The sequence below is a fragment of the Triturus cristatus genome, chromosome 1_2, assembly GCF_964204655.1.
Source record: "Triturus cristatus chromosome 1_2, aTriCri1.1, whole genome shotgun sequence".
NCBI classification, from domain to species: Eukaryota; Metazoa; Chordata; class Amphibia; order Caudata; family Salamandridae; genus Triturus; species Triturus cristatus.
In genome coordinates this window covers 132791634-132814661 of record NC_140580.1, presented here as the reverse complement: position 1 = coordinate 132814661, position 23028 = coordinate 132791634, and the positions used below count along the sequence as shown (strand labels likewise).

Genomic DNA, 23028 nt, shown 5'->3' with positions numbered 1-23028 from the left:
TTGCAGATTTGTCCTGCAATTAGGCCTCCTGCTGGCTGCCCAGTCAGAGACACTCCGGGACGCCCATTGTCCAGCACTTTAGAACCCCACAGTTTTAACTCTCAGCCGACAAGCAATTCTCACACCTTCAGCCCGATACGAGCTGTTGAAGAGGTGCCTGTAGGAGGCTGAGAGGAGGAGCCGCGGCCCAGGAGAAGACTCCACAAAGCCAGCTTATGGAGCCCTGAAGGTGTCACTTATGTAAATTAAAGGGTCCTCGCACATCCCCTTTCACCCGGGGCCCCAAAAATCCTAGAACCGGCCCTGGTCACAGGACTGCACTATAGCTAAAAGCTCAGAGGGCGACTGTGAAAATGTGGAAGACTTTCAAAGGCCGATCAGACGGAGAATTGCCTAAAGCAGGGGGTTTTCATCATAGGTCCAGCAGGGACGGATCCATGACAGGTATTCAGAACAACCAGTGGCCGTCTAAACGGAACTCATCTATGTAAACTGTATTCATATACATTGTATGTGAATATCCTGAAAACCTGGCTGGCTCCTATCTGACCTATGGACACAGAAGACAGGCAGTAAGCATGGCAGGGTGGCAAGTCACCTGCGAGCAGGCCCGAGTCTCAAAGACAAACACATACTGCGGAGTGACGAAGACGAGATGACCTCATGAGTGAGCGGGTAAGAGTGCCATGCGTGCTGACACATCTAATGTAAGGAGCCTTTTTGTGTAACGGGTTCACATGCATGGATGGATGCCTCTGACACGGGAAAAGCAGTTCGGTTACAAACATTGTATAGTGCGCCTATAATGTTCAGGTGCAACACAGAGCGCTTCAGAGCACTTTTGCTATCAGAAATCTGCTTATCTGAAACACACAATGCTGGAAACACAGGATGGGAACCGAGACTCGCGAAAGCCGTGTGCGTCCTAGGAGAACAGAAGGCCGAGTTCACCCCATGTTTTTCCCCAATCTTCTGAAATATAACACGGTGCACCATCTGGATGCCTACGTTGTTTACAGCGTCAGTCGCAAACTCCAACCACCGACTGGCTCAGCTTTTTCATGCAAAGGAGAAATGGGGGTCCATCTGTCACCATTTGTCAGCCTCCGATGCCTAAGCTGAGCCTTGCAGGTGGGGGCCACCAACAATGGTTTTTGGGGACAGTCACTTATTTTCCTTTGATCCAGAGCAAGAAAGAGAAGCAGAAAAAGAGAAAAGAAGGAGGAAATGGAAGACGGAGAAACTGTTACAAAGAAAGGAAGCAGGGATGAAAAAGAGTATTCGAGAGTGACCCAAAGGAGGAAAGAGTGTCTGGCGGTGGATTAAAGAGGCATGAGGTGGAATCAAGTCTACCAGCCTAGGTATTCAGCACAACTTTGCGCCCCAGCACGTATTCGTTTACAAATGAAGCACTGCCTGCCTGCAAGTCAAAAGTAGGGAGGTGTGAGGAGCTTCCGGTGAGCAGTGACCCCCTTCTTCCGAACTTGCAGTCTGAAACTCATCTCATGCGGACACTTTCTGGGATAGGTGGAGGCGCTTTGACACTACAAAGTCTTGAAGACAAGCGCACAGCTCTGCTCTCTGCTGTCACACATGGTCATGATCAAGACTGCACTTTTTGTTTTTTTTGTTTTAGTTTGGGGTCAGGGTGCAACGTCATTACTAATTAGACCTCTTTATTGTGTGTGGTTTTTTTTTAGAATTATGGAGCGTGCCTGAGGTGATTAAATACCTGAAGGACATACTTCATGGGCATTGCAGGTATTAATAGCTCTGTGTTTAGACCTCTTTTCATTCTGTCTCCACTCATTCATTTGTAAGATGGCATTTAGTTGTCCCCTCCTGTCGTGTAGCTTTGGATCTGTCATATTGTAAGTGATTGATTGTTAATTATTGGAAGGCAGCATGAGTGCAAAGGTTGAAAATAATTACAAACAAGTGACCTCTCATGGTGGGTAAGTTACTCTTGGAGAGGAAAATTCAATTAGCAATACTTTGGTTGGAAATTAACATAGGGTATGTTGTGCATAAGGAACACAAGAGGTTTCACTGTTGTAACTGGACTGGTGACGTAAAGGGATAGTGAAGAGTATTAGGTTTGAAAAGTTCATAGTCCTACTCCAGTTTAGGGAGAGAACAACGGATGAATTATCCAGAAAGAATTACGGAAAGGGCTCTGCTATGTATGGAGAAGGTTGGTCCTGTTTACAAGCAGCCAGAATGGAGACGTCCCTTCCATGGCTGAAGTCATTTAAATGGCACGCTGGTCACCTGTGCATGAAAGAATACAATGTAGAGTGCTGGCTCCAACTCAAAGCGTTGTACCAAACTGAAGAACTCTCCTAAGCTCTATAAACCCCCCTAGAGCATCGCAAGCCAATGTCAGACTCAGCGTACCCTTAGGGAAACGTCTTGGTGTAGGCTATTCAGCGTACATGTGTGTAAGCTCTGGAACACTCTACCAGAATCCACTCAAGATATTAACCCAATAACCCAAGTTTATTTTTCCTCAAATATCACTGTTCATGATCATATTCCCTCATCTGAACCAATTCTAAGCTCAATGATGCCCGACTTAGTTTTATAAGACTACGTGAGTGAACTGGAGACGATGACAATGTTAAGGGTTGGGATTTTGGGCTTTACCATTAAGCGGTAGGATTACACACATAGGTTATTAATAGGGATTCCAGTATAGGCAAGTTATGTTTTTGCTCTTTTATATATTCAGAATTTGGGAAGCTGGATGCAACAGACCATTCCTAACACTGATTTTAGGAAACTAAAGTAAGGGCAGCCATTGTGTGAAGCCACTCTGCCATAAAATAATTTATTAAAATAAAAACACGAACAGAGGGATGACTGTAAAAAAGAAACACGGAAGTTATAAAAACACAAGGTAGAAACATTCTCTAGGACACGTGTTACGTTTCAATAAAACAAGCCAAGGCGGTGGAATCAAGTCATATCACTGACGAATAAAGAAATAGGACCAAGAAAACGAACACTGGAGCAGGAGAGACAGCCAGGGGCAAAAATCAAAGATATTGACCAAATGAAGCAATAAATCCAAAGGTAAGAAAGACAACAAAGCGTTTTGAAGCAACGTGTCTAAGCCCGATCAGCTTTTATTGAGGAAAACTGTGAGCAACAGAAGAGGGAAGTATACCCTAATGAATTAGAGACAATGGACGATTGATAAAATGTGCAGACATTTTTATAAGGAATGAAAAGTGAATGTCAAACATGTGCCCTTACAGATATATCCTCCTAAAATCGTGAGGCGATGCTCTTTGTTGCCCTTAACAACTCACCCACCCACGTGCCAGCACCATGGGTGCTTACCAGGAATGCACGCTAACCCTCACCTGAACATCAGAAGGATTCTATGGCATCCAAGTTAGGAGGGTGCAGAACCGGTGAACTTCCTCAGCATTGGCAAGTGGCATCCGCTAATGGAGGAATAGCAGGAAAAGGTAGCTGGCATCACCATACATGTTAAACATTGGCAGGACGTAACTTTAAGACAGCAGAAAGGCCAGTGGCAAGGCATGGACAATGACTTCTCCTTGCCAAGAGCCCATTGGGCAGGTCTAAGGGGGAGTAGAGGGCCTCCATGATTTAAAGTGGGAACGGGTACATTGGAAAGGAACTGAATCTGTATAGGTTTAAGGAAACTAGCCCTGTTGGGAACAACCATTTTATATGACCACAGATTAACATAGGAATAACACACTAACCATGAAAGATGCTCAAAGGTGAGATGTAGGGCTCAAATCCAATCAGACAGACCTTTAAAATGAAGAGAGTGGCGTTTACAGACACTAACAAAGACATATGAATAGAATGTACCATGCATGAATCCTGGAACGCATGGCCTTGGCAAGCTCCATGGCTCGAGTCACAGAAGAAAGCTGTGAAATCCCAGCTGAACCAGACTGATCCAAGGCTGAGCAGCAGGAAGGATTAGCGCGCTTCCACCGCCTGCCAAGTCTGCCACATCATCACGCACTCGCCGCTGAGTGTAAAATGACAGCAGAGGATGTGATCTAGCTGCTGTAAATGCCACAAGGGTTCCCGTCTCATTATCCTGCGTGCATATTCAGGGTTTGAGTAGGAAAAAAATGCTGTGCATCTACATTTTTAGTCCCTGCGCATCATCGTCCTAATTAATGGTAAGTAAACTGTTTCTGGCACTTTGTGGGCAGAAGCTGGGCCCGGAAAGGAAAGATGACATTTTGTGGAATGAAGGGAAGAAATGTTCCCCTGCAAGCATTCTAATGAGACATTAGCGCCGGCTCAAACTTACATTGGCAGCCCCTTTAATCGCTGCTGAGACGCACAGTGGAAGAATGGTAGGTCTCATGTAGGTCACGGCTGAAGGTAGAGCAGGCCTACAAACCCACAGAGTGCCACATGTGCCACACGCTATGGCTCCCTTCACACGTTCTCCCACTATCATATGGTGGAACACAGGGTGAGCTGGAACCGATGCTTAAAAAATAACTCCAGCTTTTCCCAAGCTATTAAATAACGTGTGCACCGCAGCTTACATGGTGCACACGGATTATTGTTTGAGCGAGACCCCCTCTATTGCGCACCATTATGGGGTATATGCTAGATGTCCTACACCATCACGACCTGTTTAGTTGTTTTGTATAAGTTGACATGGTTGGTGTTTTCATTTCTCCTTCTTTTGGAGCCACCCTGGCCTTCGGAAAGCCCCTGACACTGCATCTTTGCATGCATGGTGGGGAATACTTGGGAGCAGGCACCTCATCAGTAACATAATTGGGATTTAGGTTAGCATGCGCCATGACAATGCCAACATGGGGACACATGCATATCACATTTACTGCTACAGATCATGGCTCAGGACCTCCTGCCCTACATGGTTTGATACCCCAGGGGCCCCTTTACTATGTGAGCAATGATTCTATTTACACAGCCAGCCCGAAGTGGTTGTAGGCGACTTGCTCCCGGGCTCAATACCTGGGTGTCGTTCTTAGTGTTTACGCTGCCGGCCCGGCCACGCTCTGTTCAATGCTTATTGTTTTTTCTAAAGGTTTTTAAAAATAAATAAATAAATGAGTGCCTGGCCCCTTGTCAGGAGGCCACTGCAGCCTGCACCAAACATTGCCCTTGCCAGCACTGCCAATGACAGCACCAACACAACTACTAACCATCACACTCCTACAAGCATGACAATACAAACTATATACAGGTCCTCAATGCTTTTAGAATGGCACGGGAGACAGGTATTAGTCATCTTACATGTAGAATGAATTAATAAATAGCTGTTGTTGTGCTCAACAGTAAACTACACAAACAGCACCACCATGTGGCAGACTGTTATAAGTGCCGGTGCTAAGCACTGGAAACCACCCGCTCAATTTAAGCACTGGCTGGACCTCATCCCCACCGCCCCCGTGAAAACAGTGGGTTTCCACCTAATGAGTGGGGGCTATGCATAGCCAAAGTCCATTACAGCTTTTGAACCACCCACAGAACATCATCTGCTGCCTTAGAAGCTTTTGATGTTTGCCTGATTGGAGGCTTTGGTGGGTAGAATGGGGTGGGCTGTACTTTGTACAAAGCTCCATGCCCTCAAAGGCCCCACAGCACCTCCTCTCACACACTGAAACGCTTTTGCAAGTTGGCAGGTCTGGTAGAGCCCTGAACAATCTCAGATAGGAAGCATGCATTGGCACTCTCGACTCCACCTCCTCGAATGCAAGGCAACCCACTTTTCCAACACTAACTCCTCTACCTTGTGCCCCTTATGTTCACTCCCTCGCCCGCACCCTCACTTCCATTTCATTCATGCACCCAGTGTCTCAGTGTCTCAATGTTGACAGAGTAATGTAGCAGGAAGAGGCAAATTATGCAGCATGATGGACCTCATTCTGTTCCATTATTACGTTGCTATTTTTTATATTTTAAGACACATTATGTTGGAGCAGATGTTCCACCTGATTAAGGCAAATGTTTCACCTTATTAGTGTCAATTGAACAACTGAATATTCAATTCAGCAACTGAACAATGACTAGATAACCTTTGCAAAGATTCTGCCTTGGTGTTTTTTATTTTTTTTAAAATAACTTTTGTTTTGTCTGAGCCAGAAATTTCACTTTTGTTGAAATTTCAAATTATGCATTGAAAGGTGAATTATGTGACAAGTGCAGTAAATTCATGCCGAACACGCAATTTCAAAATATTTGCATAAATCCATAATATATATGTTCATGTTTCTACCATCTTTGCTTTGCTGACCTCCACATTCCAGAATACCTTTAAAGTTACAGCTATACATAACCAGTGAGGCAAGATGTCTCTATGTATTACTTTTTAATTCTATGTTGTTGCTCCTCAATAAATAACCAAAAGCATGACCGCCTAAAAAGATTTTCTTATAGTGATACTGAGATATCTCGACTCTTCTAAAATACTGGGATGGCTTAGGGGAGTCAGTCCAATTTCAGGGACGGAAGACATGCGTACGACTCTGCCCGAGACTTGTCAACCTCTTAAAGGCACTGGCAGCCACGCCACAGGCATCACACTACATGTACCAAACTTATCCTCAGCCCCTTGTCTCTAATACTTCCATTCATTCAATCTCTGGACTCAGTCTACCTTACATGAGCGGATCAATTTACCACACACCTCAAATCCCCGTTAGAATTCCCTTTTCTTCAGGTACCGTGAAAGTTCCCAGCCAATAAGATTTCTTAAACCCCTTTTGAGTCATCTTATCAAATGTATAATTTACAAGCTACCCTACTGCTGGATGGATAAACCACACCACTGATCATTACTAGACATTGCTTCTTCACACAAAAGGTGGAAACAGCCCATTTGGTCAATGTAATACAGGTTGATTGCCGCTGCTACCCTGAAGCTGGTTTCCCAGCAGTCCCTCTTGCATGGAGTGGTTAGACGCCACCGCAGAACGAAGGGGCGTGACACTGCTATTTCCACCCTGGAGAAGGGTGAAGCATAGTGTGCTCAAATGAATGGGAATTTAGAAACATTTAAATGGTCAGATTTATATGACACTTAACACAAGGGGTCAACAAATTCTTAAGTAAGGTATATATTGGTGGATAAAGGACCAGAGGCACAAAGAGACGGAAAGCTTGGTCCTTGCACAAAAGGATATCTCTGGTAGCACTCAGGTTTGTCTGCCTTACCTTGCTGCACTCAGCCATTGACTGAACCACCCACTCACCTCCAGATCCTAGTGGGGCCGTGGGCTGACAGAATTCAACTAAAATGCACTTGTAATTGCCTTGCCAATCGCTGAGCCCACTGCCTGCGGTAAACAAACTTTGTGAACCCGTTAAGTGCCAGCATAGCGCTGCGTCTTTGTCCCCTCTCGGTAAATATGGGCATGAAAGCCGCCTATTAAGAGGAAAGGCTGAGCTCTCCGGGACAGGGTGGGAGTTTCTCAGCTTATAATGGCATCTGATCGCTGTTGAGAGTGGCTGCGGCCGCGCTTCTGTGGGCGGAGCCGCGCGAAGGCCAATTACAGGCCCTCAATGGCACCGAATATTGTTCCCTAAAGTCGCCAAAGCCACAGCTACAATGTACCTTATGATTAAACCGTTAACTCCTTGCAATCAAAAGCAATTCCATTTGCATAAGAGCACTTACACCTGTGTATGCATTTACAGACCCAGTCCCGGTGGGCTGATCTAGGAAAGAGCGGCTTCGGTGGGGCTTCAGGGCAATGATCGCTGGAAGGCGGCGCACCAATATTTCGCTTCCAAATGTCCATGCTTTGTGTGTAGCAGTGCCTTGTCATAGGTATGTCATTTCTGACCCTGGGAGCTGTCCCCTTCTATGGCTTCCCTACAATCACGCAATGTGGTCAAATGGGACGCTATTATTAGAACGTAGGGGGCTCATTATGATACCATAACGGTGATGGGACTGCCTGTCAGACGTGCGGCGGTCCCACCGGCCCAATTAGCATGCGCCCACCATACTGGCAGGCGCATCCTGGACTTTTACCATTGCGGATGGTGCTGCTAGCTTTAGCATCGCCCGCAATGATAAAAGGGCATGCACAGCATTTCCCTGCATCACGCGGTGCCTGCCACTTGGTGCAGGGAGGTGCAGGGAACTGCAGGGGGGTACCATGGGTACCCCCTCAGTGCACCCCCACCCTCCCCAGAGGGGGTCCACAATGGACCCCCAAAGCCAATCCCCACCAGCCTATCCATGGCGGCATCGCCGCCATGGAAAGGCCCATTCCCCACCCTGATCCTAATATGGCGGACGGTGCCTGCTAGGCACCGCCACCATATTAGAGGCCCAGCTCCACCCGCCCGGCAATCGTGACGATTGCCACCGGCGGAAAAGCAGCGGACTTTGTATCCGCCACGATACCAACCACCATCCTAATATGGCATTGGGTAAATCTCCTTACGATGACGGAACGATCGCGGATCGTTCTGCCTTCGTAATGAGCCCCCAAGTTTTGGAAACAATTTGCACCGTATGTACTAGATCACATCTTTCTGAAAGAAACACGTTTCTGTGGGAAACGGTCTTTAGACCTCTGGCTAAGCCACGCGTGCCGTTTCCCCAAAAATGCAACCACGCTTGCCTTAACCACGCACATGCGTGGTTAAGGCATATGCGAGGTCTAGATGCTGGTGGTAGTTAGGGTGAGGTCTGTATACATAGACAGGCTTTCAAAAGGTAGTTCTGAATGGTGTTATCTAGCGTAGGTGATATACCGTGGAAGAAAAACAAATTCTTGTCCAAGCCGTGCTATTTTGCATAAGGCGCTCTAGGATGGGTGTCTGCATGATGAGGCTATAGGTATGCTGGCCTCCCCAATGCAGTTTTCACAAATAGAGGGACAAAGGGCTTTTATACATGAGGTCCAGCGCAGTTGCCCAAATGCAATATGAAAATTAAAGTTGTGCTGTTCCTGAATGATCTAGAATTCAGCAATATACAAATGACAGTAGGCTACAGAGTCAAAGAGATGGCAATCCATTTCTTTGGAATGTAATTCCCTTACACACCCAGTTGGATGTCATGCTTCATCATCGGGCTTCTCCTCGTCTGGCCGGCGCTGCAGTGCCTGACGGGCTCCCGATGAGGGGCACTTTGGCGGAGATCTTTTTCCAAATAGCCGTTTGGTGCCGTGGGGGTGAAAGATTTAGTGAGTGTAGATGAATAAGTGGTGTGTGATGTTTCTGTGAGTTAAAACAGGATTGGGAGTACCAGCAACAATAACTTTAATTGTGGTGTCTCCTATCCTGATTAAAATAAAGAGGGAAGGCGCAATGTTAAGTTAATATCTTAGGTGTGGCGCTATTCCGTGTGGTTGGTCAACATGTTTCTTTGCAATTCTACAAGTCTAGAGGCGATTCGTCAGGACCTAAAGTTAAAAAACTATCTACACTAAGGTGGAATGGAAAACAATAATGAATTAATGTTTAGGATTTAAGCCACCATGACTTACACTGTCTAAAGGCTGGTAGTACTGGTTCTACCTATTATGGAGATAAAATCACATATTAATGTACGATGTCAAACAAATATCACAAGTATGAAACACTGCTGTCCTATTCCCTGTGTGTCTAAATCACAGCACACAGTGGTGAGGTTTTACAGGCATATAAACACCAGGTGCCAAATATTGAAGTGGTCACATTATTGCTCATGTGTGTAGTGACCAAATCTGTGTATTAAAAACCAAAAACTGCAGAAAAAGCACGAGACTCACCCTAATTGGGATATACTTCTACTTCATCAATCCCTGGAAGGTCAATGCCATACAAGCACAGAGGATTCACCCCTGAGATGGATCTTGTTGGTGAGCATTTTCACAGTGTTAGTGTTGCCAGTGTAGAGAAATCATCTGACTTTGTGTAGCCTTTTTGGCTAAACCCTGCTGGGAGCCTCTGTTGTACAGGAAAATATGAAGCAAGGTGGTGGGGCTATGTGCATTGATCAACTGAGCTACCACAATGGCAAGACTTACTTACAGGTGGGAAATTTACCAACCACAATCTCCCATCAGCTACGCCTTTCACCAGACAGACAGATTAGCAGCTGCTATGTTCACCAAGTAATGAAACGCACCAAAGATAACCACTTCTGACTCATGAATAACTAAGATGTGCCACTTTTCAGCCCTAAAAGTGGTGCTTGAAGGTTCTGAGATATCAGCAAGTTTATATGTAAAGTCCATGAACTAACACATTGAGTTGCGTGCCAAGGCGTAGATTTAAAGATGCCTCAATAAGTAACCGTTGCTCACTAAAAGGTGTAATTGCATTGCATGCATTAGCAAGGTGAATCTCTTACTGGAGCCAACTGGAGTACTCAATTGTAGATACTTGTAACTGGTTCATTAACCAACTGAACTATCCAACCTACGGTGACTACAGTTCAATAATGAACAAGAGACTTATTGGAGATTCCAGCCAAACTTCTAACCAACTAAGCTCTTTAATACCATATCAGATAGTGGCGGGGGCCTTCCATAGGGCTTCACCTGAATAGGGTTCAGTAATCACCCAAACTGCCCCAGTGGCTAGGCCTGCCTATTAAACTAACTATTCGACCAGTCCAAATGACTATACTACGGGGGGGTGCCATAACCAAACGTGGTATTCCATTTGCTACACGTACAACCAATGTATGGTCCACACCGGGGCTATTTCAGCCGCAGCTACATTAACCATCTGAGATAGCCGAAGATCATACTCAGATACTTGCTCCACTGGATGAGCCTCCCATCCTAGGCATATGCAGGTAGTGCCTAGAAGCCAGTGCTTTTCTGAATGAAGGTTCAGAAGCAAACCCAGAGCACAGGAGAACCATTTTTTCCATACAAATGCAAGGCCTCTCGTGAAAGTGCATAGTGTTCCTTACCGCTAAAAGGCGATGATTTTTTCGCACGTCCTTTAAGTATCAGAGTAATTTTAATTTCTGGGGAAATTGCAACACTGTGAGCCTTCTCTGGTGACAGCCTACTGAGAGGTGTTTGTTCAAAACTGCTCTGCCTATCATTTAGTCAGCAACAAAAGTGGCACACTGCTTATACTTCAAGTCCATTATCAGAATCTATAATAGATTCACAGTGTCAGATCTCAAAAAGGCCTCCTACCCGCGCAATCACCATAAAAGCACATATTTTCTCATGTTCCTCTCGGAGTGTTACATTTCACACAATATGTCGCCTGGGTGCACATGCATTATTAAGAATTGAAGAGCGTTCTATTTATAATTCCACTTTAAAGAAATATTGCTGAGCTATTCTCCCCTTTGTGTTTGAGTTGGTCACGATCCCTGCTGGTGGCTCTCTTCGACTCCCATGTTTCCGTGCAGCAATGCATTGAAGCTTACAATGTCCCCCTCTGAAAGTTTCAGAGTTGAGACTGGCCTTCTCTGTCCTCTCAGTGATATATAGGGCCATATTTACTAGGAAGTAGCGGATCATGGCGTTAGCCACCTTGGCTCAACGCAGCACTCCACCACTTCCAAAATGGAGAACTGCACCGTATTTACAAGGATATGGTGCAGCCCTGTGTTCCTCCAGTGCTGGCGCTAATTTTAGCTGCCTAGCGCCAATGCAGACACCCTTCCACAATAGTGCAAGGGTGCCTGAATTGTGGGGGAAGATTATTTATGTGCAGGAAGATGTCCCTTATTGCACATAAACAAAATAAAATGGCATTTTGAAACTTCTATGTGTGCTGCTTTACGCAGCACACATAAAAGTTGCAAATCATAAATTTTTTAAGTTGATTGTTTATGTGCAGGAAGGGTCACCTTCCTACACATAAACAGTTTCTGTTTGTATGTGTGCTGCACAACGCAACATGCATGGAAACAGCAAAACTAGGAGAAATGAACCATTTCTCCTCGTTGCTCCTTTTTAAGATCAGGCTTTCCCTGGTCTTAATTTTGGTGCACATGGGGCAGCGTCAAAACCAATGGGTGTTGCGGTGGAACGCCCAAGCAACACCCTGTGCCCAATCCTTTCACGCTAAGTATAGCGTGAAAGGGTGCCTTATTTGCAAGGCAGCATTAATCCACGTTAATAAGGTGAAGCTCCTATCGCCACAGACGTTCCTGAGATGATAGGGGCTTGTAAATATGCCTCATAGATCCACAGGGCACATGTGTGTGTGTATACGTGTTATGCAGGCATAGCCATTCTTGAAAGCAGAGTTCCCTAGTTTAAAAAAAACGCATACACACACTAAACTGATGTTTTTTATTTGTAATAAAAGTTTTTATCACAGTGCTTGCTACAATTCGCAACCTTAGGACCACATTTGGAATCGGGATTATAACTCTGGCACTAATAGTGTAATTTGAGGGTTAAGATTGCACACCTGTCACTAACTAAAACATGGCTCAAAGCACGTGGGCTGCCGGTATGTCATCAAACTTGGAAGCGTGGTTGAAAATGCGTTTTTAGCACATTATTCCCTATTCCAAAATTCATAATGATGTGTAATTCGCAGACGTGGTAAATACTACACAGGGTGGCATCGATATTTACTGGCTGGTAATAGTGCATTGACCAGACAGGTGCAATCACACCAAGATACGCCAACCCTTCTACGCAGAGGTATAGCTTCGTAGAGCCTCTCATCAAACAAGCGCACAGAGGGCGTTGTGTCTCTTGTGTGCAGTGACCCACACTGCGCATTTCATAATAAAATGTGAAGCATTTCTGAAGACTAGTACTACAGAACGCTCACGTGGCACATGTGCTTGTTATGATGCATTTGTATAAGTTTGTGTTTTCTAAGGGTACCATGAGATATTCCGTATACGGTGTAGGCACATGGTTTGTTCCATGTCAGCACTCAGGTGTGAAAAACAAACTGGTATCACCACAGCACAGTGGTGGGGGGGGGTTTACACTGAATTGGTATCACAGGGGCCGAACGGGGGATTTAAAAGCAGTCCTGTCAAACATGCTCAAACCAGCCCCATTCCCTTAGCCTCCTTGCATTATGTTTCTCTTTTCATCCATCCATCCATCCTTCCATCCATTCTTTTTCCCCCCTTCTCTCCTGTCTTTCCCCCCCCTTTCTTTCTTGAAGCCTCTTGGTGCCTGCTGCTATTAATCTCAGGGAGCTGGGGAAAGTGATAGAGGCACCAGGGGCTTTCAAAAGCAGGCTACAAGGGCTCCAGCCCACGGAGGAATTGCCCGGTGGAATAAGAGGCCTGTCCGGCCCTGGAAGCACAACTATGGTTCCTGAGGAGGAAGAGGATTTTGAGGGCCTTCCATCACAGAGATGAACACACTCCAGCCCAGGTGTTTTCTCAGGTAGAAGGTGAAGTGTTGTAGGCTCTCCAAGATCAGGCACTGAGCTGCAGAATAGAAACGTGGAAATGGATTTTACTTACTGGAATTCTTTTATTGACCAAGAGTTGGACCCTTGTATGTACAGAGATGGTGAGATATATGATGGAGTGGACACCCCTGTATGATCAGCCTAGCATCTTTCCCTATATGTGTGTGTAAGGCATCCTAAATGTTGGTGGCCAGAGTATCACCAAGAAACAGTGTCAGGATGGAGGGGGCTCTGGATACCACGTGCGTACGTACGCTTCACACTTGAGCTTACTCCTACCTAGAATCATATCCAGTAGGGACGAGTAACCGTTCTGGTACAGAGGGGTCCACGCCGAAGAAGGCATTACACTCTATGGAAGGCTTTGTCTTCCTGGCGTTACTTGACTTGTAAAACGTACAAAGAGGAGAGTCAGGGCCATGATCCAGTGAGGAGCATAAATGTTTATTAATGATGCATGGCTATGTGCACAGTGTGTTAGGTGCCAGGGAAGTAATGAGGGTGGGCCCATGCAGGGCTGCACCCCTTCTGCTGTCCTCGTAAGGCATGCTAAGGTCCACAGTTCTGTAGAACACCACATTCTTCAATAGCAGGGTTCTTCTTGGGGTCTTGAGTGCCTACTGTGGTCTGGTGGATCTGGGCCTCAAAAGGTCAGTGACTCTGTAGTGGAGGAGCAGGTCTTGAGATGTTCCACCAACCCTGTGCGAGTCACATCAGAGGGACTGGTGTTTCAGTTACGGTGTGGTTGTCAGTGTCTCACGGTGCTTGGTGTGCAGACTGCTGTCTGATGGTTGTTGTTTCTCAATTATCAGGGGTGTCTCTCTCTCTAGAGGCATCATATGATGTGGCCTTTTAAATAAAATTAATTTGATTGCAATCAATGTCTTATATGTGTGCACATCAGTGTCCCGCTGTCCTTCCTTTGACGACAGCTGTCCTAGGATTGTCGGTTTTCAGCAGTGCTTAATTTGTTAAAATATAATTGCCAGGGCCCAAAGTATTCCACTGTAGCCAGCACCATTCACAGCTCCTTCCACTTCTAGCCGAATGGCAGTTCCAGCATTACCTACTAACCACCACACTTCAACAAGTGTGAATATCTGTATTATTGCACGTCACCCCTAGCTGTGGGATGATGCGAAAGTGCAATTTTGTTTTTAATACACTATATTGTTAATCTTTCGTCCTGTACTAATAAAAGTAGGCTAGTAGCACCACCATGTGCCAGTGTTTAAAAATAACTTCTGGTGATGGGCACTGGGAGAAATTAAGCGCTTGTTTTCCAAATGGAGCGATCTTTCTAGGGAGCGTTAGGCCATTCAACCTTCCAACAAACCCTGTGTGTGTGTGTTTCAATTATGAGCAACTGGGTCCTGTTCCTGTGTGTGATGCTGCCCCCCCCCACCCCCCACGCCCACGGGTGTGAGTCCTGGTGGTTCTGGCTTCAGCATATGGAAGTATATCACAGTGATTGGTTGATACGCAGCCATTTCCTTTCCTAAAAGATGTTTATTGAAATGACTATTGGTATAATGGCTGCCAAAGCCCTGTGAATAATTATGTTGGCGATGCCTATTCAGACCGCTTGAAGTGGACTCATTAAATTACTCCATTTAACTTCAAGCAGAAGCACAGAACACAAAGGCTGCCAGCTGGGTACAGTTTTGTACCCTCAGAACAGCCTCGGCACTGCAGTAGTAACAACCTGCGTTCATTATCAAGCAATGCTCTGCCCAGTTTACACTGACAAGTTGCATTATTTTGAAACAGGGCCATATTCACATTCACCCCTCAAACTTTCAGTAGCCCCCGCACACACTGGTGATAGAGTGGCTTGTGCAAAGGAAGCCAGCCCCTAGGCCCATGCAGAAGAACCCAGCCCTAGCTAGGTCTTTGCCGAGCAGCTCGGGTCTCCCAGAAAACTCGGAGTATACCAGCAATTCCAACACCCACAGATACGCCACTCGCTCCAGATACATAGCACTGTCATGGCCGCCAGCTCGCCAGCGCCTGCTCGGTAGTGATGGCAAGAACGCCTGTGTAGCCAACGTAATCCACCACAGTGGCACTATCTCTAGTGAGAAAAGCTACTGCCCATGGTCACTGACCTCCCCAGGCTAAGGTCAAAAATGTGTTAACATACCATTAAACCCTCTGTGTGCAATGATCACTACTCGCAAGGCAGGTGCACTGTAGCATCCGTAGTGTATAGGGTTCGAAGAGGTATAGCAACAAAAGCCCCCCACAGCCTCCACAACAAGATGGCAGCAGTGACCCCTCCTCCAAGGACCGTGCATGCACTGCGCCCTCCCTTGAAGGGATACAGTGAGATCAGCCATCGTCCCCTAAGAAAGATGGGAAACCTGCCCATTAAAGCCATATAACAACAGCAATCACACAATCACTGAACAACAAGAAGGCAGCAGCAAAGAAGACAGTAGGCACAGAGGAGCGCTCATAAATCTCCTCGAAAGGAGACAGTAGAAAGGAATCAGGCGCCAGCAATCCCTCCTCCTAAACAAGAGAAGGAAGGATCTAGGTAGGGGAGCAGCCGCCTCTTCACAAAGAAGGTAGAAGAAAGATGATCCACACCGAACGCCTTCCGACCAGGTCAAATGCTGTCGCTGGTGACGTCATTGCAATGGACACAGCAGCAGAACATAGCAGAGGCAGAGCCTCAGGCTTGCATCAGCACTTTTTATTGTAGAGAAACATCTATCACCCACTTAAACAGGCACCATGACAAGTTACAACAACTAAGAGTTGAGGGAAGCCACAAAAACAATCCACAACATAACAAGGCACAGAACTACTAAAGAACGAGAAAAAGAAAAACCATGTAATAAGAGAGTGACTTGTTCTCAGAAAATCAAAAATCTAAATCTATTAGTCTATGTAAAACACGTCACATTGACATAGTGCCCACTAATCTCCCCCCCTCCCCCGAGCGCGACTAACTCTTAGCAGGACCACAGTCCCATCAGATCAGCGTGGGTGTCAGGCTCATCAGAGAAGCTTTGATAAGAACGAAGCACCCCAGGCTGGAGGAGGGAGAGTTCAAGGCTGGCCACATTCGTGTTCTTGGCTTTCTGACCACAGCCCTCTGCCGAGCCGTGCGGATTTGCCAGGAGTGAATATGTTACCAGTTTGGGTTAACAGGGCAATACATTTACTGGGGTTAGGGTAGAATTCCATTCGATGATGGCGGCCATGATCTCCACCCTCCTGGCCAGCAGTGCAATATTTTAGGCTTTAACATCAGTTGTCAAGCTTCTACCGCAACAGGGGTCTGCTGGCAGGTGAGCAATTGTGAGCCAGAGTTCCGTTCCAGCTGCAGCAGCGGTGTCATGGTGTACAAAGCGTATTCTTTCCTACCACCCATCCACATAGGGGTCCTGTGTAGCTCTCAAGTGGTCAAAAGTTCCGCTTCGTAGCCCCAAGAAGGAACACCTTGTTGGTTCAGGCTTCTCACTACTTGGTACCAGGAGAGCAGGTGGCATGCGCTAGTTGGGAGTGTGGTGAACGGTAAATGGGCAGAGGTTATACAGCCCATTTTGGAGTGAGGGAGGCATAATTATTGGGTCTACACTCATGAGAAGCAGAGTGACCATTAACCTCGTCACTGAACTCAATGCAGCACACACGTGACGCTGTCGTCTGCAGTGGATGGGGACTGAGCTACAGTGATTGGAGGACCAGTTTCGCGTGATAGCGGTAGGTGCCTCGGGATGTCTCTGCTACCTAGCGGCATAGCAGTCCTCAGCCCCTCTCCACTAACCTCCATTATTTACCAGGACACAAGATGTGATCTGTAGGTGGGTGAGCCCGGCATGTAGAGGACGGGGTTAGGTGCAGAAATATGAACCACAGCACTAAAATGTTTATATTTCTGTTTGTTGATTAGGCAGTCTGATATGTTACCTCAGTGCTTTAGATTAATTGCAAGTTATTTCATTTTTATGGCATGTTTCGTAGATTTTTTTTAAAGCTACAGTGCATAATGTTATATTAGTTTTTGTGTTTATTTCAGTCCATCACAATTTCACTTAAAATGTATAACGCATATATGTTTCACATCATCCCCATTTTCAGTAATGTGTCTCACCCGGTCTTTGGTCATCACTAGATCGGATCGTTTTTCTTGCCCTTGGTGAATCTACAAAATAAAAGATTATTAAACAAATTTAATATAAAATATTAACTAACATATCAACAAACAATACTATGAAAATCTGCACATTCAAGACAATTCATTAAAAAAATTAAAGAAATGAAAAGATACCAACGTTTACGTAAAATATGACTTTTTTGATACAATTACTAAATTTAAAAAAAAATCACACCACGTTTAGAAATACTTATCTGATGGCTGTTGCGGAGTCAGTGGGTTTTATTTATAAGCAAAGACTGTTGTCAATGACCCTGTCGCGGGTACACTGAAGGTGTCATCTCTTGACCATGGCTCCATAAGACAGAGGAAGAAAGTGACCATAAGAAAAAGAGAGGCAATGATGGTCTTGAATGTGCCTCAGAAAAGAAAAACCTTTTAGGGAAAAAAGAGAACAACTGGAAGAAGAGACAGTTAAGTTAATGTGCGATCAACGCAGCAGACAAACTATAGAGGAAAGGTGGAAAGTGACAGGTCAACAGCTGGCAGAGAAAGAGAAAGGTGGAAAACCCCTTATCAAGTTGGGTAGGTTTGCAGGCAAGTGCTAACTCTGCATTTTAAGGCAGAAAATGGTGTGCTTGAGTTGCAACTCAAGTTCCTAACTTTGTGTGCACTTGAATGCAAATTTCCGGATTTCATTGCACATCAATTTACTGTAAATTTGAAATTGATAGAAGCAAGGAAGATTTCCACGCCGAGCATGCACAACATTGTGGACAAATCCCGCACAGTAGAGACAATATACATTCATCTGGCACACAGAGACTTATATAGAACAGCTATATAGCAATAATTTAATCTTCAGTTGTGGTTTCTTCTGTCTTGTTGTCAACAACTTGTTTATTGTAATTCCAATGGCTCTTCACGTTAGCCTTCACAGTAGCCGTGGCAATCACGACTTCATCAGGGCTCCTTATCTCAGGTTTCTGTATTACGTGCGGATTCATAGATGCTATATAACTGTTATATATAAGTCTCTAAGTGTGCCAGGTGAATGTATAAGGAACCTCTGAGAGGGGTGAACATTCATCCATCATGTGCACGTACCTACTGGGTTTGTGCAGCAATATTTTGGTGGTGATCCCAAGTGAACGCAATCAGTGATCGAAGGTCGTGGATTGGAAGGGCTTTAACAGCAGCAAACAGAGGGGAGCAAGGAATGGAAGGACCATAGAACACTGAGCTGTGAAATATCTTGTGCAAGATAAACTACACAGGTAAATAAAGAAGTGAGGGTCGGAGGAGAACAGGGTTACTTATGCATAGTTTTTGATAGCCTTCTGTGATGGGAAATGGCCTTTACAACACGCAAGCGAAACCATGCTTGCCTTAACCATGTACATGCCTTAACCACGCATATGCGCGGTCAAGGCAGTGCGTGGTCTAGATGCGTGGATGGGCAGGCACAGGAAGAGTAAGGATCGAAACAGTTAGCTCCCGGATGTGGGCTGGTAAGTGGGGCTGTGGCCGGGTTTTTGGGGGCTGGGATAGGTTTTAGGGGTGGGGATAGTTTTGAGGGCTCAGGGGGGCTTGGGTTGTTTTCAGAGCTCAGGGGTTGGGCTTGTTTTTAGGGCTTAGGGTTGTTTTTAGGGATCGGGGGTCGAAGTTTTTATGGCTCGAGGGGGTTGGGTTGTTTTTAGGGCTCTGGGTTGTTTTAAGGGCTCGGGGTCAGGGTTGTTTTTAGGGCTCGGGGAGGGGAGGGGGGGGTGGGCTTGTTTTTAAGGCTTTGGTTTTTAGGGCTCGTGTTTCAGGTTGTTTTTAGGGTTTGGGGGGGTTGGGGGGGTTGGGCTGTTTTCAGGGCTCCAGGATGTTTTAAGGGCTCGCAGGTGGTGGGCGGTTGTTTTTAGGGATCAGGGCAGGGGGGCCGGGGTGTGATCTTTACCACACAATTCTCTTTACCAGTCATGCCTTTACCACGAAATTGTGAGGTAAAGGCAAGTGTTGTAAAGGAATGTATTGTTAAGATGTATTTGTTGTTCGGGCAGCATTGTAGAGGCACACGTGGTTTAGCCATGCATGTCTTTGTCATACAGCCTTCATGTGATCAGTATTAGAAAACTATGTGAAAGGAGGAGGGACGACATGTAAGTCATTTAAAGGCAGTGTGTTTGAGAGTCAGAGCTCTTGTCCTACTTGGGGTACAGAGGGCTCCAATTCACAACTCCCTTCTAACAAGGCATGACCCGACCTGCCACATCCAGTAGCTCTCCGCTTCACTGCCTGGGCGCTACACATCTATAGTCTGAGGATTATAGCCTCATCATAACAAAAGTCTCTACGTTCCCTCAACTCTTGGATATGACGTCACAGTCTTCTAGAACAGATGAGTTGATTGCAGAAATGATTAACAAGGCCTGTCCAGAGCAATGAAAGCTTACTAAAATAGTGTTTTTTTAACTGCATTGGGACGATCTTAAAAAGAGTTTATTGCAATAGATTATTAAACAAAAGGCTTTTTAAGTACATTGAGGCTTACGCACACTTGCGATCACAGATGTTCCTCTAGCAGATAGAGTCAGAGCTGAGAATGTCCTCCACTGGTCTATGCAACAATCCAGAAGATAATTCAACTGTTGCAGTGTCCATGGGTGACTCTGGCGTGTGCATTGTGTATCAGGCACCAACGCGGTGCTCCCCAGAGATACCGCAGGACATATCCAATACTGCGATTTGCTGGTAATACCTCACCTTTCTAGAGCCCACGCCCTCCTCCCTCCTCAGATCAAGCAGACCCTTCCTGCAGATGTAAGCAGAGTATCGGGAACTCTTTCATAGTCTAGATTTAGTTAGAAGGTTCCTTCAGCTTCACCAAGACGGTGGACTGCACAGTAATTACTCAATGCTTTATACAACAGGGAAATACCTAATAGCTTCACATTGAGGACATTCATAAATCAATCAGTAAGGAGCAGGGGTGTATCGGTTTAATTAGGACAGGAGGGACTCAGAGGCGGTAGAGGAGGTGGGGAGGGCCGCAGACATGCGGCGGGGCCTGGGGTTGTTGCAGGAAGGAGGCTCGGCTTTGAAAAGCACTGTCTTCACAACATGGCGGAAGGAAAAGTGGTCAAGGCGGTGAGGGTTGCAGGAAGACACTGAAATACGTGGTTGTACACAGTGAGTTATTTTCCATGTCTAATCTGGATCCAGAACCATATACCGAAGCACTTAGCAACAGAAAACATCAAACGGCACAGAACACCTGAGGAAGCACGCACAGTGCATACAGATTAACCCTTCCACTCTCTCTCCCCCCCCATGGCAGCCAGGAAATGCCATTGGGTTAATTACGAACGGTTGTGGCAGCGGCAAAATAAATAGTAACATGCAGTGAAAAGCGCTGCAGCAATGCTGTTTAATTAAAATAACCGACACGGCTATTAAACATATGATATTCCAGTTCAGGCGCCCGCATTAAACTCACTTACAGTGCCTGTTGCGGTTGACCTACATGAGAGACGCGGAGTCCATGCATCTAAATACCATAAAACACCATTAGTTTCTCCTTCAGACTTAGAAAAGTGTAGGCCTAGGAGATCAAAGGCAGGTTTGTCTGTCTTTTCAAAGCATAGCTGTTTGTTGCGCGTCATTCTTCATTTTGTAGAGGGCCCCTTGGCCTGGACAAAGAGGCCAAATGTAATGGTAGTTCAGTACATTCTATTGTGGGGATGTGTAGCTCCTTTCTTCCAGCATAAGCAGGTTAAAATGAGGAGGCATTCGTAGGCACACCTATTACTCACAAGTATGAAGATGGCTCACAAGTAATCAAACGTTTAGCGTCAGTTTCACAAGTAGACCCATGCTCAGCCCACTACGTCATCTCAGAGGGCATCTACATTGAGGTTCCAGTGGAAGGCAAGATTGATGGTCCCGGGAGAAAGCTCAAAGCATGGAAGAGATACAGACAGGCAGGCCCAGGTAAAATGTTACACTGCTTAAATCAATTGAATCCAGCCACATTGAATGATAAAACCTCTGCACTCTCTTAATGTAACAGCTTCAAAAACAATATGCTGTGTAAGTTTGAAGTTATTTTCAGTGCTAGGAGGAAGGCGGCACAAAGTGAGGGGCAAGCTGAACCTGGCACCAGTCTCTGCAAAGGTTCTGACCCGTCCTTGGGTTGGCAATCTGGGGATCTTTCCGTGAAGCAGCAGACCTCCAGGTAGTTTTTGGGTGGGACCAGTGGGGGCCGAGAGAGCCGAACCACCAACTATGGTCTACCACATGTTTTTTTTTTTTAATGGGATAGGAGCCTTTATGTCTTGCACAGGTCTTCCTAAAAGCTCTGCAATTGTAGTTCTGATTCTTGATTTCTGGCTGGTGGTGGAGCGTGTGTCGAGTGTAAGTGTGTGCATTGGTATATTGCTCTTTTTTTTGTTTCTGGTGGGGAGCTGTATGTTGCTGTGCGTGATTATGTTTCTTTCACTTTTTTCTCTATATAGTAATTTCTTGTTGCAAATGTTCTGTGTCCTTCTACGTCTAGTGTCTCTTGCTGCAACATAGTGTTGAAAGAAATGCTTGAATTAATCACAGCCACTGGCGATCACTCATGGGTTTGAAACAACCATCCTTTGTTGCTGTATTGACTTTTGTGCGTGTAGTGTTGTGTTGTTTCTGCATGTGCTGTCCTTCTCTATCTACGTATCTTATGTAAGAGAGATTTATGTAGCTAACATTCTGTAATTTGGAACGCCATGCAGTGCTCATAGCTTCTTTTATCATTATGCACTTATCCACCCACTGAACAAATGGTGGGTGAGCATTTGCACTTATTCATGCCTATGTTAAAATATACACGAATAAATCAAGTCTACTTTTGACGTATCCCAGTGTCATGTCTTCCAACATATACATTCAAGCAGATTCCATTTTACAACCCAAATAGTAGATGGAAGAAATGCTTCAATATTCAATGATCAATAATCACTGCAGAAAATGGACCAATGACTGCACATGCACATATGGACAAGCGCCGACATGCGTTACGCAACACTAACCACCATCTGCACCAGAGGTCAATCACTATCCCGCACCCTTTGCTGTGGAGCTGGAAGTGCCATCAACCAAACGTATCATTGGCTGGTCTGCCGTTGTTTGGTTGAGTATCACAAGTGATGAGCAATGTTACGTTTGAAGTAAATGTGTGTGAGTTATATTTAAACTTGAGTAAGTCTGATCTAGAAAGATATTCATGGTGTCATATGTATATGGATGGGTGTGGTGAAGGAATTTGTGTGTCTGTCACAGCCACAACTACAATCGAATCCATCTGTTCCTCGCGATTTCCCCTCAAAGACCGTCTGCATGCATGGGTTTGGCTGTTTACTAAATCAAGCTATTAATAGGTTATCAACCTGAAGCAGGCTTAAAGCTTCTGCTCCATAGAGCCAGATATGGCGGAGGGAGGGGTTCAGACGTCCCTGCAGTCGTGGCGGTCTGTCTGTAAGGTGACGGGAGAAATCTGTCCCACACTGTGGCTGGGCTCCGAAGAAAACCGAAGAATCCAGCCCTGGACT

At 45.6% G+C, this 23028-nt stretch overlaps 1 protein-coding gene across 2 annotated transcripts in view; it reads right to left on the bottom strand.

Annotated features, from left to right (window-relative positions):
* The window catches only part of GFRA1 (GDNF family receptor alpha 1), a 458805-nt gene that overhangs the window by 325071 nt on the left and 110706 nt on the right, over positions 1-23028 (bottom strand). The window contains exon 4 of one of the 2 annotated variants that reach the window (XM_085603274.1): positions 17453-17503. The exons of the other annotated variant lie outside the window; for it this stretch is intronic. Within the exon in view, the coding sequence (XP_085459400.1) occupies positions 17453-17503 (51 nt within the window). The remainder of the gene's footprint in view (positions 1-17452; positions 17504-23028) is intronic. 2 annotated transcript variants of the gene reach the window in all.